This window comes from Maniola jurtina, chromosome 16, assembly GCF_905333055.1.
Source record: "Maniola jurtina chromosome 16, ilManJurt1.1, whole genome shotgun sequence".
Classification (NCBI taxonomy): domain Eukaryota; kingdom Metazoa; phylum Arthropoda; class Insecta; order Lepidoptera; family Nymphalidae; genus Maniola; species Maniola jurtina.
The window spans coordinates 5,538,366-5,556,734 of record NC_060044.1 but is presented as its reverse complement, the minus strand read 5'-3'; the positions used below and the strand labels follow the sequence as shown (position 1 = coordinate 5,556,734).

At 36.7% G+C, this 18,369-nt stretch overlaps 1 protein-coding gene across 2 annotated transcripts in view; it reads right to left on the bottom strand.

The window, feature by feature from the left end:
• Positions 1-18,369, bottom strand: part of LOC123873469 (apoptosis-stimulating of p53 protein 2) — a 339,385-nt gene that overhangs the window by 234,821 nt on the left and 86,195 nt on the right. Inside the window, exon 4 of one of the 2 annotated variants that reach the window (XM_045918318.1) lies at positions 14,355-14,444. In XM_045918318.1, the coding sequence (XP_045774274.1) occupies positions 14,355-14,444 (90 nt within the window). Of the gene's footprint in view, positions 1-9,112; positions 9,527-14,354; positions 14,445-18,369 lie in introns of those variants that run through there. The other variant, XM_045918319.1, reaches the window with a different exon arrangement.

Sequence of the window (18,369 nt, the reverse complement as noted above, 5' to 3'; positions counted from 1 at the left end):
CGCAAATCGCAATGTCTCACGCACCTTCATTTTGTTTATAATCATCAGAAAAAGTAAAGAAAGAAATAAAAACATTTATTTCTTAAAATAGATAATGATCGCGATTTCGTCCGCGTAGATTTAGTTTTTTAAAAATGCCTAGGGATCTTTTTAATTTTCCGGGATAAAAATAAGCCTATGTTCATCCCCGGGATGTAAGTTAACTCTGTACCTTTCATCGAAATCGGTCAATCTGTTGGGCCGTGAAAAGCTAGCAGACAGACGGACGGACACACTTTCGCATTTATAACATTAGCATGGATAGTATGGATTGGTAAAGGCACTCAAAATAAAAACGCTTGATATTCCGCGAGGTTGCCCGCTTCGTCATCCGCGAGTTAACATGAACAAGCCCTTATTTTTCTAGATATGGATCGCATGTTAACCAATAATTATTGTTTGTAATTAAGATTGAAAACTGGGGCGCGAAAACATAGCATCAATCTTTATAATCAGCTCACGCAACTGTAGGTTTTTTATATATAGAGAAAATTGCATAACGTTCAAACAAAAGGTTTGAGAGTAAATTAAATTAACGTCCAAGGAGAGGTATGTATGTATACGCTTTTTAAAATTGAATTGAACATTTGAATACGCTTTAATTTAAAATTCAATTGAACATTTGAATTTATTAATTACTAGCTGATGCCCGCGACTTCGTTCGCGTGGATGTAGGTTTTTTAAAAATCCCGTGGGAACTCTTTGATTTTCCGGGATAAAAAGTAGCCTATGTGCTAATCCAGGGTATAATCTATCTCCATTCTAAATTTCAGCCCAATCCATCCAGTAGTTTTTGCGTGAAGGAGTTACAAACATACACACACACATACAAACTTTCGCCTTTATAATATTAGTGTGATGTGATGATAACTAAATGATGCCCACGACTTTGTCCGCGTGAATTAAGTAAGGGTTGTAAAAATCCCGTGGCAACTTTTAAGTTGCTGGGACCGAAAATAGCCTAAGTCCTTCTTCAGGATGCAAGCTATCTCTTTTACAGTACACTTTTTTATCAAAATCGGTTAAACAGATGGGCCGTGAACAGCTAATAGACAGACTGTCAGACAGACAGGCACTTTCGCATTTAGGTGTAATATTAGTATGGATTAGTAGTTGCTAGATGATGACGTTCTATTTTAAATACCTACTTGTCAGGCTTCATGGTGTGTTTGTGTGTGTGTGTGTGTGTGTTTGTTACACTTACATGCAAGAACTACTGGATGGATTTGGTTGAAATTTTGAATGGAGATAGATTATACCCTGGCACACAAATAAGCAACTTTTAATCCCGGATAATTAAAATCCCTTAGGAACTCAACGGGATTTTTAAAACCTATATCCACGCGAACGAAGTCGCGGGCATCATCCAGTGATTCATAGAATTTCAGGAAGTTTGATCTCAAAAAGAATAATGAGAAGATTGTATCTAATAAGGAAAAGCAATACAATGTGCTCCGGCCACCTCCACGGTCCACCACGTGTTTTGACGTGGGTGCGGCCGCCTAACGAGTTACGAACAAAAAATATTATAATTTCGACGATCGCTGAGAATCGCAAATAACTTTGTCCTCACATGCTCATTCGGAATTGTATACAATCATATTCATAATCTTATGTCATAACTAGCTTACCCGCGGCTTCGTCCGCGTGAACTACATAGACCCCTATTTTACCCCCTTAGGGGTTCAATACTACTAATTACTATACTAGTTTACTATAGTTCGTAAGTAGAATAGGTAGAATGAGCAGTTTTAATTAGTTTCTTCGCCTGGATTATGGTTCTGGCTGAAAATCAGCGCTGTATGCCCTTGTATTTTTATTACGAGACGAATGACGATGATTAAGACGACAATGAGTGTTATCCTGGCGTTTTTATTACTCTGAGCAAATGCTTAGGTGGAAGTGCAGGGGTAACTCATTTAAAAGTTGTAATCAAATAAGTATTTAGTTTATTTTCTTTCTTTCTTTTCTAGTCAAAATGGATCATTGGCAAATTCTCATCATCCAGTAACTCCATCGAACACGCAATGAAAAAGTCAGAGAGGCTCCGCCAGGTCGCTACCAAATTCATTCATCAGTTTCCTATAGTATAATCGGATAGTCTGACACTTGCCGATTCATAAAACTGGTTCTGGCGACCCATCCACTTGATCTTGCATGTTGGCCAACTTTCACGAGATTCCACACCAGCTCGTCGCATCTCTGAGAACATCTAAGAGTACATTCAGACTAGCATCTAAAGTAAACAATAAAGTTTTGCGGAATTCAAACTATCCTGAGTAGTTAAATGTACTCGTGATTAGTTATGACATAATATGTAACTTTTAGTTGGTATTGGGGTAACATCCCCGGATTCTAATTTCTGATCCATCCCGGGATAGATTATGACTATGAATATGACACTTCGCTTAAATTTTAATATGCTTATTGTATATTTTTAACCGACTTCCAAAAAAGGAGGAGGTTCTCAATTCGTCGGGATCTTTTTTTTTTTTTTATGTATGTTCCCCGATTACTCAAAGACCCCTGGACCGATTTGGAATTTTTTTTTTGTTTGAAAGGGTATACTGTGCAGGTGGTCCCATATAAATTTGGTGAGGATCTGATGAATATCTTCGGAGATGGAGAACAGAACTCCTCAATGGATAAGAGCAAATTGCTCGCGATCACTGTAATAGCTTAGTAAACAGTAGGGTTTTAACTTTTTTTTTTTTTTTTTTTTTTTTCTTCGGGGGAGGAAAAAATCCCTACGGACTTCTGCCGGCTTCTTCTGCCGGCTTCTTCTGCTGGCAGGGTGTGTCCGACTTGCACGGACTAAAATAACCTCCCCATGTCGTCCAAGGTGAGCACGGAACTGCGTGGCATTACTTCGTGCTGACCTCCCAAATCTCGGTCTTCCTCTTTTCTTCTTTTTCCCTCTCTTCTCTTCTAATCATTATAGCTCTCAGCATTTGGCTGTATCGCTGCCAGGCGTCTTCGCTCGACAGCATGCGCGGTATAAGGTTTCGGGCATTCACACCCTCCGCGTCGGTCGATCCTAGCGCATCTACTCTTACGTCAGCACAACCCGGACATTCAAAAATTGCGTGTCTCGGGGTGTCTTCCTCTCCGCAGAAGTAGCACCCTTCGCTCGGTGCTTTCTTAATTGCGTAGAGGTAGGTGTTAAACACCCCGTGACCGCTCAGAGCCTGCGTTAGCCACCGATCTACTTCTCCATACTTTCTCTTGTGCCACTTTTTTAGGTCTGTAATCAGTTCCCTTGTCCAGGCCCCCTTCCCTAATCCTGTCCATTCGCTGCTGCTTTGCTGATGATTTAGCTCTCGTAGTGGTGGCTAAAACTGAGGCTTCCCTCATGATCAGGGCAAACAGGGCGCTCGAGCGAATAAGTTGCTGGATGCAAAGAAAGCAGTTGGCGCTTGCACCAGAGAAAACGGAGGCGACTGTATTTAGTGGAAGGCGGAGGCTAGATCCTATAGAATTCAAAATTCAAGGAGCGATAGTAACTCCGAAGGATCACGTGAGGTATCTGGGAGTATGGCTCGACAAAAGCCTCAACTTCAAGAAGCACATTGAGGAGGTAGCTAATAAAGCGCAGAAGCTCACGGAAGCCCTATACAGGCTAATGCCAACAAAAGGAGGTCCCAGAGCTAGCAAGAGGAGGGTGCTGGCATCAGTTGCACACTCCGTCATACTGTACGGGGCGCCAATCTTTGAAGGGGCTATGAAAGTGGAACTCTACCGCAAAAAGCTGGAAGCTGTTCAAAGGCGATTGGCAATAGGCATCTGCGGAGCATATAGAACGGTTTCCACTGACGCCGTTCTGGTAATAGCAGGGCTGGTTCCTATAGCCAAGCTGGTAAAGGAGCGTGCGAAGCTATTTATGAGCAAGGAACAGACGCCTGCAGAAGTCCGGGAGAGTACCCTGACGGAATGGCAAAGCGAATGGAGTAGGGTTTTAACTGGGCATAGCATATTATAGTACAGTGGGGCCACTAAAAATTGTGAAATAAAAAATTTTCAAAAGAAAAATAAAACCGACTTCAAAAACCAAAAACACTAAAAAGTAGAAAATAATTTTTGTTTAGCTACACATGTAATGTACCTAGGTATGAAGTCGGGCGAGCTTCACTCTTGGATTTCTAATTTTGTTTTAATATGCTCGCTCGACTTCATACCTAGGTACATTACATGTGTAGCTAAACAAAAATTATTTTCTACTTTTTAGTGTTTTTGGTTTTTGAAGTCGGTTTTATTTTTCTTTTGAAATTTTTTTATTAGGGTCCGTTCCTGAAAAGGAAAAACGGAACCCTTATTGGATCACTTTGTTGTCGGTCTGTCTATCTGTCTGTCGGTCTGTCTGTACGTTTATCCGTCTGTTGTGTCTGTCTAACTATACAACTATACCAAGTGGGGTATCATAATTATGAAAGGGGTTTACCTGCACATTCTAAAACAGATTTTTATTTATTTTTATGCATAATAGATTTTGATTTATCGTGCAAAATGTCGGAAAAAATATCCAAGTACGAAAACGAGTCTGACTCGCACTTGGCCGATTTTTTTATAATAATGCTTCTTATGCTCTTCTAATGCGGAAAATGATAGCACTAGATTTAGACCTATCAATTTAGTTTAGAGATTGTGTAGAACGCAATTAGCCATATCATAAGAAAGTTTAGAGTTTATGTATAAAACTGTGACAGACGGACGAACACCGAGAGCATTCAGTTTTTTACCTTTTGAGATGGAATACTAAAAAAATGTTAAGTTTATATCTTTTACAAAATAGACATCTTGTATCGTGGTACTAAATATTAAACAAGGGCGCATGCATGATCCAAAATGTAATCTATAATATCTACAGCCTTACTACTAACCCTATCTATAAATACGAAAATAAATACTTATATCATAAATACAAAAGTATGTCTGTCTGTCTGTGTATCAAATCCAATCCACTAAACATTATGCTACTTTTTGTACCGGAAAAACAAAGAGTTTGCACAGGATTCTTAAAATCTTAAATCCGCGCGGACGAAGTCGCGGGCTCTAGTGTTCTATAGTAACATTTTCTGTAGATATAATGACTGAAACTTCTTCAACTTTGAAGGAATGGCAATCTCAAACAGCATTACTGCACTCGACAGAAAGTGCAATATTGCATTGCGAATAAAAAGCTGCTGTTCAGATTTTCAGTGACTATTTATTTACATAGCTCAGCACTGCCATTGTAAAGGCTGAATAGTGCTCCGTCGCGTTCAGGAATAGGAATTTCGTTTAAAGACGCTCCCGAAATAGAACTACAAAGCAAGGTCCATTTGCAAAATGCATGATTGTGGAGTTCCGTACCCGAATGGTGTTAACGGGACCCTATAACTAAGCAATCGTCCGTCCCTCTGTATCTATAATTATGTCTGTCTGTCAGTGGGTTGTACCTATCTCATAAACCGTAATTGGTAGAGAATTGTCACAGAGTCTGTATTTCTATTACCGCTTTATCAACAAAACAATAAAAATTTCAAAATGGTCACCATGTAGTCGGGATGCAAGCTATCTCTGTAGCTTTCAAAATCAGATAAATGGATGGGCCTTGAAAAGACAACAAACAGAAAGACACGCTTTCGCATCTATAATATTAGATACCTACTAGTTTTTCGAAATCTTGTGGGAACTCTGATTTTCTGAGATAAAAAATAGCCTATATGCTAATCCAGGATATTATCTATCTCCATTCCAAATTTCAGCCAAATCCCTCTAGTAGCTTTTGTGTGAAGGAGTAACAAACATACACACACGCAAACTTTCGCCCTTATAATATTAGTGTGGATAGCATGGATAAAAATCGTCTAAACTCTTTTGAAAGTTTTATAAATACCACAATAAGTAGGTAACTGTAATCTTAATATGTAAAAGCGCTCTTACAAGTTTAATAGCGACAGGGTTACGGGTCGTTCCGCCTGAGGCATGACTTTTTCCACCCTGTAATTTCAACTGTTCACACGTTTGACCCAAAAGGCTTGTAACGTTAGAGTATTTTTGTATTTTTTTTTTACATTTTTACCTTTCCAGGAGTGTGACAATGTGAAGATTGTTTGAGAATTTTGCACTGGAAAGTGTTTTAGAACAAAAACCATAGTTCCTTTTTATTGCAAGGTGATGATAAAAATTTGATTACTGACATTATTTGAAGTATGATCGTAGGTGTCTAAAGGCGCTACACCCCGCACTAATATCTAGTTCTATGTGCACAAGTGTGTACAAGAACACAGGTTCAGACTCTATTCCGTCACTCTCTTTGAGAGTGTTGCTACTACTATGAGTACGAAGTGCTGTTGGGAGTGAGATTGTCTTATTAAGGATGATGGCGTAAAAGCCATCAGTCTTCGCCTCCACAAACATGCCAATCACATTCTCACGACAACCCCAATGTGATTTGACTACTACTTAATATTTGCACGCGATACGCTATATCGATATTGAGGAAATATTGATGGTGTTGACAGGATCGCAATGTATCCGGGTGTTCTTGAAATCCTGCGGTCCAATCCAATATATTGATGGTGTAACACCTCCAATAGCATCAATGCATTGTTACACTATACTCTCAATGTTTTGGGACTTGAGTTTATTCGAAAGGCTAACCCAATCACTCCAGTAAGAATTTTAGAAGCTAGATCAAGTCAGCTAATTAGGCACATATCCATACTAATATTATAAATGCAAAAGTGTATCTGTTTGTCTGTCTGCCAGTTTTTCACGGCCCAACAGTTTAAACGATTTGTATAAAATTTGGTACAGAGGTAGCTTGCATCCCGGAAATTGACATAGGCAACTTTTTATTCCGGAAACTCAAAGAGTTCCTACGGGATTTTCAAAAACCTAAATCCACGCGGACGAAGTCGCGAGTATCATCTTGTCTAGTAATTTATAAGCCGGTCATGAAGGATAGCAAAATTTCGTGTTAAAACTAATGTGGCCCAGTGAAATCACCTCGTTACATCCCAGACCTTATCGCAAACAGTTGAACTATGTTAATTAACACAAAAACCATTCTCCCAGCTCTGAGGCTCGCATAGTCTCTCGGCTCTCGACACAAATGTCACGGTCGCCTTACGCTAGAATTTACACCGCATTTTACCAGTTAAACTTTTAACTATCAACAAACATTTAACATGCAATATTGTGAATACAAAAAGATGTGCAAGAGTTTTCGAAAAGGGTTTTCAGTAACTAACTATTCATTCGATAGATACTAGTAATAGCTTTAAGTACTATATTTCAAGTTAAAATTCGAATTCAGAATATTTTTATTCAATTAGACTTTTACAAGTACTTTTGAATCGTCAAAAGCATCTACCACTGGTTCGTTCTTTCCTACCGAGAAGAACCAGCAAGAAACTCGGCGGTTGCTCTTTTCAAAGATTATTAAGAGAAACCATCGTTAAGGTCTGATTGCAGTAAGTAGAGGTACCTACTTTATTAATTTTTCAATAGAATTCAGAATATTTAAAGATTAAACTAAAGAAACAAGAAGAGATTATAAAAGAAACGGCTGAATAGGCTTTTACATTTAACACACAATACAAGAAAAATCACCTACGGCTTATCAAGCTAGGCCTACGACCTTCGCCTTTCCTGAGGGGAATGAATTGAACAACTATTACTAGAACAGTACAATAAAGATAACACGGCAGATTTATATAACAACTATGTATGTAGGTAGGTACCTACCTATCAGCATCTATGTGTTCCAATTCAACCGGCTGCTCCCCGAGCCAGATCCCATAAATATTTGTGGAGAGACTTACTTACCTACCACTTTTACGTTGTATAAAAATGGAATTGTAGGATATTTTTTTAATAAAGGCACAATCAACCCTGATAAAAAAGGATGGAGAACGAAGATTCAAATAGGTTGTGAGCTAAGATGAATAGAAAGCTAATAGTTATTTGAGTATTATTCAAATATAATCATTTAGAAGCCCATTCACACCAATGAGTATGCAGAGACCTTTTCTTAATAAAACTCTTTAAGTATTCCACACACAGTGCCAAACGTACAACGGCCGTTTATGCATGCAACGCGTTGATGTTCTTTAAGGCAGATTCACTTACCTTCTCATGCCCTGATAAGGAGTTATCGATACGCATGAGGTGTCAGCGTATTTCAATTTTTTGCAAACTCAAAGAATCAGAATATTTTATTTTCTAACTACCTACTTACTAGATTTTCTACTATCAGTAAAAGAATTTTCAGATTCGGATCATTAGTTTCGAATATAACCTCCTCGGAAAATTATAAACTTTATTTCTTGATAATGAAAAATGTTTAAAACCTTTATTTTAGGTAGGTAGGCGTAGGAAAAGCGGAACTACTGGCAAACAAGGCTTTATCACGATTCTGCTATCAATGAAAGTCGTGCATACCTACCTATTCAGTTGCTAAAAAAACTTTTAACACTTCGGGAGGCTATGGAATGATATGAACCACAGACCTACCTAGGCCACAGACCACAGTCCGCACACACTTTGCATACGTTTTCGTACCGAATTTCGTACGAAATTGCATTTCGTACCTAACGGCGGTATGATATTATTGGTATGACAGCCTAGAAAAAGTTAAGATAAACTAAGAAAAAAGATCATGCTCGTTAGCGTACTGAAATGAAACACGGTTAGGTCTTTACGGTAGGTAGGTAGGCAAGTAAGTGTTTCATAATCTTTTTTAGTTATAGAACACGATATACTTGCCTAGTTTAGTATGTTACAAACGGATTCAATTTACATTAATTTTATTTTTACTTCAACTACAACTAGAGTACAAAGATAACAAACAAAAAAAAAACAACAACCTTAACTCGACAAACCTTCAAAATAACATTCCAATGCCTTTTAATCGACGCAGGTAGTACGCACCTGTTCATAGGTTGAAAAATAAAAAGTTTTAAGTTACTTGCATTCCGGGTACTATGTTCTGCAAGTAAATACTAAATAGGTTGTAGAAAAGGCTCTATGACAACGTGTATAACCACTTAGAAAGTTGTAGTGGAGTAAGTATCTGATAAGTACATACCCTGTTGTGTGTTGAAGCGTATTTGTCAATCCTTTAACAGTAACACAATCCACAAGCACCACAGTTGTACAAAGTACAACTACAACAACTTTATCTCCACAGATTCGAACACAAACCACTAATAACGAACTTACGGTGCACAGAGGTTCACGGCGAGATTTAAGCCAGCATTCACCGAGATGAAAGCCTGAATTACCACGTATGTTGACAACCGGCTAAAATAACACTCCGTTTTCGAACACAATGACACTGAAACCGTCCGCACGCTACCTAAATCCTAATTGAGACGTGTTGAACACAACATTGCTGAAAAACCAACCGTTAAATTGTATAAAACAAACGCTATGCAGCGGTGGTAAGTTAAAACTAAGTTGGGCTCGATATGAGCGAGGAAAGACCGTTGATCCAGTTGCAACGTCGGTAAAACAGTCGACGTTCGTGCTATGACGTAGACACTATTCATCCCGCTTCTCGTTCTTACATACGCGATGAAAAGAGTCAGCGCTATGAGACCGCGTGGTAGTGGGAGGCTTTACAACCTGCGCCGGAGCAGTAGAGCCTCTCAACACTACCACAACGACAGGTGAATCTGTGAATGTGTGCGTATGTTGTCACTAGATTTTTTCCTGTCTATGTGTGGATATTTTCTTGATTATGCCCAACGATAAAACAGTATTTTGTTAGATGCCATTTAATCGTATCGCAACCACAGTAGCGTTCCGTCAAGTATACAATTAGTGATATTTATTAACGTGAAACTTGATTAAAATTCATCGAGGTTAACAAACTACGAGATCAGGTTTTTATTTTTGAATCGCATTCTTTCTTTCTAGCATTTAACGATTTTTACGAACGCTACTTTTACTCTCGTAGATTAATTTTGCATTTTGATTAATATTGCCAAAATCCGACTAATTACCTAGGTAAGATAAACTTTCTTTTATTTAAAATAGGTGTTAAAGCAAGATTAGAAAAATTTAAAGCCTCGCTATATTGCAGACACAGAACACAGAACGTATTTCTATGTGACTATGGATAGATATAATTGATTGCTCTGACATTAGCGGGTATAACTATAACTATACTTAATGTTACAATGAAAAATGGAAATATGGCGTTCCCAGATCAGGTTTTGTATTTCTGGTCAGGCTTTACATTGTTATTTAATTTTTTCTCTAAAACAGGTTGTGCTAACCGCTGGAAAATATTCTTTCCAAATGTTTTGCTGTGGTTGCTAACCCCCAAACCAAAAAGAGGGGTGTTTGACGTATGTATCTGTGTATATGTCTGTGGCATCGTAGCTCCTGAACTAATGACCCGATTTTAATTAAGTTTTTTTTTGTTTGAAAGGTGGCTTGATCGAGAGTGTTCTTAGCTATAATTCAAGAAAATCGGTTCAGCCGTTTGAAAGTTATCAGCTCTTTTCTAGTTAATGTAACCTTCACTTGTCGGGGGTGTTATAAATTTTTAATTTACACTTGTTACGATAAAATATTTAAAAGGAGAAACTAATAAGTATCTATCTATACGTTTTCGCAATCAGATTCAGCCAATTTGAGAAGAGTGCTCCCAACAATTTGTCTTTATCCCCTCATCAATCAGGACCACAAATAGGGATACATTTCCAGAGAGATTGGGTGTTTATGACCTGCAGATAGTGTTTATCAGATAGGTAGGAAATTGAGATTCGGAAATGATCATGAAAATCTGCACTGACATTACAATGTACTTACTCGTAATAAAAATATCCTCAACTCATAAGAACTGACTTTATTCCATCGCTATACAATGCATGATAAACTTTAACTTTAATTCTAAACTACTAACTTCTTGAAAACATATTAATAAATTCCAATCTTTTCTGCTTCGAATCAATATCAACCGCTTTTCTTGCCGCCATTTTCCCAACTCCCTCCAATTGTATTTTCTTTTTTTTAATTCAGCTCTAGGCAAAGGTAAAATCGCTAACACTCGTATCTATCTAAGTAAGTATATGAAAAACCCTACAATTTAAAAAAAGCCATAACAGAATATAATACCAACTATACAGATTGAGTCACGGAAAAAAAATTACTTTGGTAAAAGGTTTCCTTGCGATTTTTTTTAAGTTAAGTTTTATACTCACTAAGTATACACAAATAAATGAATTTGAATACTTCATTAGAGAAGAATTTGCATAGTTCAATTTAACAAGTATTCTAGTTACTTAAAATTTTTCATATAGATTTTCTCTTCAACTGACCCTGAGATAATACTACTTATTATATCGTACTTAGTACTTATAGGTATTAAATTGCCTCGTTTTAACCGTGTGTAAAGTCAAAGTCCTACCTACTTACGCTTTTTAGATCTCAACCAAGAAAGGATTTTCAGCCCGAGCGAAACCGGAGCGGTTCGTTAGTTTCAAAATAAAAATTTACCACTCTCTGTGAGAATTATTTTCTTATATAATTATTTTTTCTTATATAATTAATAGAAAGTAAGTTATGTAACAATAAACGCTAGTACAATGAAATAATAGCACTAATTACGTTTCATTTAATTATCTATGTGCTGTTAAAACGAGCTATTCAACTTTTAACTACCTAATGAGGTTTTCGTACAGTATAAAATTTAATATGGGAACAACTTTCACCCATTTAGGTGAATATACTCAAAATTTTATTAATAAACTTTCATACATGGTTACCTTCTACCTAAGTTAGTAAAGGGTAATTTTCTCATTACTAGCTTGACGTGTTAAGATAATGGAAAATAAGGGTCGTTAAATAAGGTGAATGCGTAATACGTTGGGAAGTTGAAATACAAAAGAGACAAAAATACAAAAAACAGGTTTCTAGCCTTTGAACGTAGAAAAGTTCAATGAAAAAACTAATCGTCTGAAAGATAGTTTGAAAATATCTCTTAGTTATTCTGATAATTTGTCGGTTTATATATTTCTGTGTATTTGAAGACAACTGCAAAATGTAGTCAAATCAAATAAAATAAAAATCTTATTTTAGGTCATTAAATGTTTTATTATACGCTCTTCAAAAGATAAACTTTTCAAGTATATTCAGGGACGATTTCTATGTAAAACGTACATAATAATTGTGTCTATCCGTAAGTCTATCCTAATAAACGTCTTTGATACCTAGATATTATTATATCATTGTGTCTAACTAAGTATCTAACCAGATCCTGACATCGAATTCACATAATAAGAAATCCACCCTCGAAAGTCTAAACTCTCACACAATAAACCCAAAGAGCAGAAAAATCGAGTAGGTACAATGTACAATACCAATATATTGATGTTCTTTAGTCCAGATTTAGTAAGAGGCAAGAGCACCCCTGGCCTAATTACACAATTGACACCCTACGCGGTTTATTGCTCTCTATGTGAGGGGAGGAACAAATAAACGGAGCAATTACGCCCAACACCTTCCCTTGCCTTTTCCAATGAGGGATTAAACGCACAATGTGCTTACAAAATATCCAGATCAACAATGTCTTAAACCTGATCAACAAAATCCTTAAACTTTAATAAGAATATGTCTTGGGTGTCTGGCAGGGGGTGGCTACGATACTCTGTTTTGTCATTATCGGTTATACAGATGAGAAAAAGTAAAGATAGGTAGAGATAGATACCATCTCGCATTTATAATACCATCTAGCTATGCTCGCAATTCGTCTCAATCGCAATCCGTGTGGACTGTACAAATTCCAAACCTCTATTTTACCCCCTTAGGGGTCGAATTTTCAAGAATCTTTCTTAGTGGATATCTATGTCATAATAGCTATCTGCATGCCTTTTTAGGTCGACCCGTCCAGTAGTTTGAGCTGTACGTTGATAGATCAGTCAGTCAATCAGTCAGTCAGTCAATCAGTCAGTCAGTTTTAACGTTTATATATTTGAGAAGATATAGATGTATCGATATAGCAAGAAAAGCACGACTGTAACTGTCAGTGTCAGTGTGAACTGAACATGTTTACTCTATCGTATTTCCAACATAGTCCACAATCCACATCAGTTTTATGAGCTTGAAAGTAATGTACGTAGGGAGGATCAAATAAAGGAAGCAAATAACGTACTAATCATTTCCTCTTCTACAGAACTCTACAAATATTGACCTGAACATCAACTTTATTACATCCCTTCAACCTAACTCTGACTAATTTCAGCGTGAATTTAGCATCAACAAAATGGAAATAGATTTCTTTTGATTAGGCACGTTTTATGACTATTTTAGACTATTTACATGCCACCCAAAAAAGTAGTGTAATATTTTAAGGATCCATGTACATATGTGAGTTTCTTTTTTCGACCATAACTGCTAAATTCTTGAACAGATTTGGAGGTATGGGCTATCCTTACATCAACCCGAGTGACACTTGCTATAAATTTGAAAAAAATTTAATGTGGAGGCTGTATGATTACATTATTTTCCAAAGAAAAAAAATTTACTTTCTAGTTCGTTTTCTCGCAGGCACTCGTGTTTTTTTTTTTTAGTCTAATTAGATTTTTATATTTTAAAAAGCCCTATTAAATGTGGCTTTATTTATACATAACCATTTTTAAACAGAATCAATGGATATCGTTCAGCTAAAATACTCGTAGTGCTGTCCTCACCTAATTACGAACAACCTCCAAGACAACTTTATTGCATTCGAAACATAGAAGGTTCAATTAAAGGAAACGCTTACACCCGATCGAAGAATAACATCCCGTGTAGTGGGATACGTTATACAATATTAGACTGATTTCACATTATCGTTTTTCTTTTGAGACTTTGCTATATAAGTAAAACAAAGTCACACCCAAAAAATGCTATACCGATTTCATTCACGTTTTCAATCCAAGATAAATTAATATCTCTTAGAAAGGGTTCGTATGAAATATACCTAACCAACAGCACTTCAATGTTCAATGAATGGCAATAAAAATATACTTTCTTTATTTTCTTGTTTCAATGTAATTGGGAATGCTTGTGTCAAAAATAAATTATTTCTTAGGAGTTACTCAGTATCATTCAAACTTCGTAAAATCCACGTCAGCTTGTTAATTTTAAGATTTGCTAGCCGTTTTAAATTATCGATTTGACTAAAAAAGTTTGTCAAATTATATCAAATGTTTATGACGTCACATCTATGTATGCCATACGTACACGCTCCCTTACAGCGAGCGTTTTGACGTTTGGTAAAAGTCTCTGATTGGAGTAGTTATCATCCCTATCCCTATTAGTGATTTTAGACCACTTACCAGGATCGATGTACTTGAGGACGAACTGCACATCGGGGCCGAGGGCGGAAGCCAGTTCCAGGGGCAATTCGCTATCTCGGAGAATATGCACTGAAACAAAATTAACATTACAAAATTATTACAACTAGTTTGACAACTATGGGGGTTTTCGAAGGGCGGATCAACAAATTCTTAAGAGGGCTCTCTCCGTCACTCGTTTCCACTCGTTTCATACAATCGTAGTTCCAATTTCATTTGAATATTAAGCAACCTAAGTCCATGAAATTTTGCAGACATATTCTAGAAACTAATATCTATGTCTGTGGTTTTTCAGATTTCTGTTAAAATATTCGGTTTCAAAGTTACGCGGTCTTAAAATTTTCATACAAATCTTGGAGCCCCTGTAATTTTAAAACTACATATTTTTAGAAAAATCTAAAACACTACAGACACAGATATTAGTTTCTAGAATATGTCTGCAAAATTTCATGGACTTTGGTTGCTTAATATTCAAATGAAATTGGAACTACGATTGTATGAAACGAGTGGAAACGAGTGACGGAGAGAGCCCTGTTAAAAGGCTGGCAACGCAATAGCGGTTTCTCTGGTGCTGCAAATGTTCATGGGCGGCGGTAATCACTTAACATCAGGTGACCCGCCTGCTCGTTTGCTCGCCATTATTATTTTTTTATTTAAAAATTATTAAGAGGAAACGATCTCTCTGTAGGTGATGGAGAGAGCTATACTCGGAGTTTCTCCACGTGATCAAATCATAAATAGGGGGGCCGTAGGAGAACCAGAGTAACCGACATAGCTCAACGGGTTGTGAAGCTGAAATTGTAATGGGCAAAGCGCATATTATGTAGTTCGAAAACCCGTTAGATGCTCAGAAAAACCATGGAAGTTCAACCTATGATCCGATAAACGTTTAACCGATAAACCGATAAACGTCCAAACGATAAATCGTTCAACCGATAAATATGCAAGTTTAGGACAACCGATAGACGATGGAGAGAGCATCTCTACGTGATCAAATAGAAGAGACAACTCAACGGGTTGCTAAGCTGAAGTGCAGGCAATGGGCGGAGCAAATAGTTCGTAGACGTTCTAATCACACCCGTAGGCCTTTTTGTATGCGAATAAGTAACATTGGCTGATTTTCATTGATTTGAAATAAACCAGTATATAAATTCATTATTCACGGAACTTTTATTAACTTTTTTTCACCAAACCTTCAATTTATTATTTAGTACAATATCAAATCAAAGGAAAGTCTTTAAAAGTTTCCATCTACCGTTAAAATATTCCATTCTTTTCTTTTTACCAACTTACGCCAAAAATATATAAACAAAAATAGCTTTTTTCATGAAAATAAACGAACAGATTATAAGATGCGCAAAATAGTGGATGTAAGCAGACGTCAAAAGCAGAAGATCCAGTTTCATCAAAAAAATATCAAAAGGAAAGATAGCATTTAATATACAAAGAGGCTCTTCAGAAAACCTTATTTCCGCCTAATAGAGACTTGTGCTCGCCGCCCAGGCGACTTATTATTATTATCTACTTCTTAATGAAAAGAATACGACAGCGTTATCTAAAGAGCCAAATACACGTGGGTCGTAGTGGAAGCTTTCCTTCACTTTGATAAAAATTCTGGTTTTATTTTTAGCAAAGGAATTAAAGTGTTTTTGACGTGACAACGTCTTATAATTCGATAGAGCTGGCTGCACGCACGAAAAAACATGAGTCATGCGGCGTTACCTCGCTCTGAGGCGTTCCATGTAAGGCTTGAAGTGCAAGCGAGAGCGCGGAACGAGTGACAAAGAAGCACAATCGGCCTTTGTTGTCACGTTCAACTATCGTCAGTAAACCGACTTTACAGACAACCAATTTTTTTAGGAATTGTTCAACTTAGTTTCCCTGTCATCTTTCTATCATCGATCCCCAAAGCATGGTAGGTTCTACACATACATGGAGGATATTCCAATGGACGCACATATTATTTATTAAAGCTCTTTTAAATCAAAAGTATAAGGCCTCATTCGCACGAGAGCTTTTTAACCTCCGTTAAAAAGCGTTCAAAATAGAACAAATGCATTCCCAAGTATCTGTTCACACGTCAACGCTATTTTAACGCGCACTTTATATTTTTAGCACAACGCCGGGTTTTAGGGCTTTAAGGTTTAAATTAGGGCTAAAGGTAATATGCAATAGGCATCCTCTATGCCCGCGCTCCATTTATGCTGCTTCTTGTGTACCATCAGTTGTGATCGCAGTAAAGCGCGTAAAATTTAATGGTATAATTAAGAAACTTAATAGGTCAAGGACTTAAATGATTAGTTAAAGGTTATTAAGCATAGAGAAGGGGTAAGCATACTTATTAAAAATCGCAGACCACACATAACTTTGCTTGGACTTAAAACCTTTTATGCTTTTTCAAGTAAGCCTTTACAAACAAGCTCTTTTGAATCATCAATATTTAGTACATAAAACCCAAGTCTCGGAATCCGGGAACGTAAATAACCGGAAAGAAACTGGAAAAGTAAGTGCTCCTTTAAACTTGGTCGGTTGGAGCGGTAAGTTCCGACCTACTTAATATCGTGTAATAGATCCTTATAGGCAAGCTCATTAGAAGACAAAGCCCGTAAGCTTCACAAACATTCAAGCCTGTTTGATTTAAAAGATCATCCGTGACAACATGGAAATTGAGTACGTAAGTATCTACATTAAGCAAAGTCATTAATAATGCCTGCCCTACTTAATATAATCTGAATGTAGGTATATACATATCAAGCCTTTTTTAACCCCGACCCAAAAAGAGGGGTGTTATAAGTTTGACGTGTGTATCTGTCTGTGGCATCGTAGCTCGTAAACTAATGAACCGATATTAATTTAGTTTTATTTGTTTGAAAGGTGGCTTGATTGAGAGTGTTCTTAGCTATAATCCAAGAAAATCGGTTGAGCCATTTGAAAGTTATCATCTCTTTTCTAGTTATTAGTGTAACCTTCACTTGTCGGGGGTGTTATAAATTTTTAATTTACACTTGTTATAATTATTTATTTGTTAATTACGAGTTGATGTAAATTAAATAGGTAGTTCTTTTAAGAGTTCGTAAGTATGTTTGTTAGTTACTAAGCAAAAGGGGTATTCATTCTGATACTTTTCCCAGATGGTAATAAAACTGCCAATGATAGATATTATAATATTATACTTTTCTATGTATTAAGGTAAAGCGCCTACGAAAAAAATGGAGGCAATTAACTATTTCATAGGAACTTATGATAATAAATTCGTGTTAGGCGACTTGAGAGCCGTTAGTTGTTACTCATTACGGAAAAATAACGTTATACCATGCATATAATAATGGTTTCTGTGAAAAGGTTGGGGTCAGTAATTTTGCAGAGACGTAGCAGGGCGAGGTTATCAAAGACCGAAATAGATCGTAGCTTGGCTTTATTAGTGTTAGTTCCGTCACTTCCGTAAAATATAATCGCGTCCATGTAAAAGTCAAAGTCGAAATTCGTTTAATAGGGGTGTCGCCTACGAATCAAATCAACAACTTGGTCTTGACCTGGTCGTGTCTTGGTCTTGTCTTGGTCTTCTCTTGCTTGCGTCTTGGTCGTGTTTTGTCCCTATGTAATATTAGGATGAATAATAAATTATAACAAAATTATTAATTAGTTATTATTATGTAAAATTAGCCACTCAGATCCTTGAGAATTCGGAGAAAAGAAAAAGGATACTCTTTTGATCTTGCAACTTTAATTTATTTTACATAGGTTTTAAGAACCATAAATAATTTTAATTTAGTTTGTACCGATGGGGATGGCATATTATCCATATAGGTCACCTATAAAAGCCCCTTTAAAATATTAGAATAAAAAAACCATAAAAATAACTGTTATTTAAATACCCAGAGGAAAATTACATTTAATTATAATTCCATCTTGCTTTATTATTGTTCAATTTGTCACCCACAAAGATGTAAGGTCAAGTGGGGTAAGAGAAACATACTTTACTGGTTTGCGAACATTT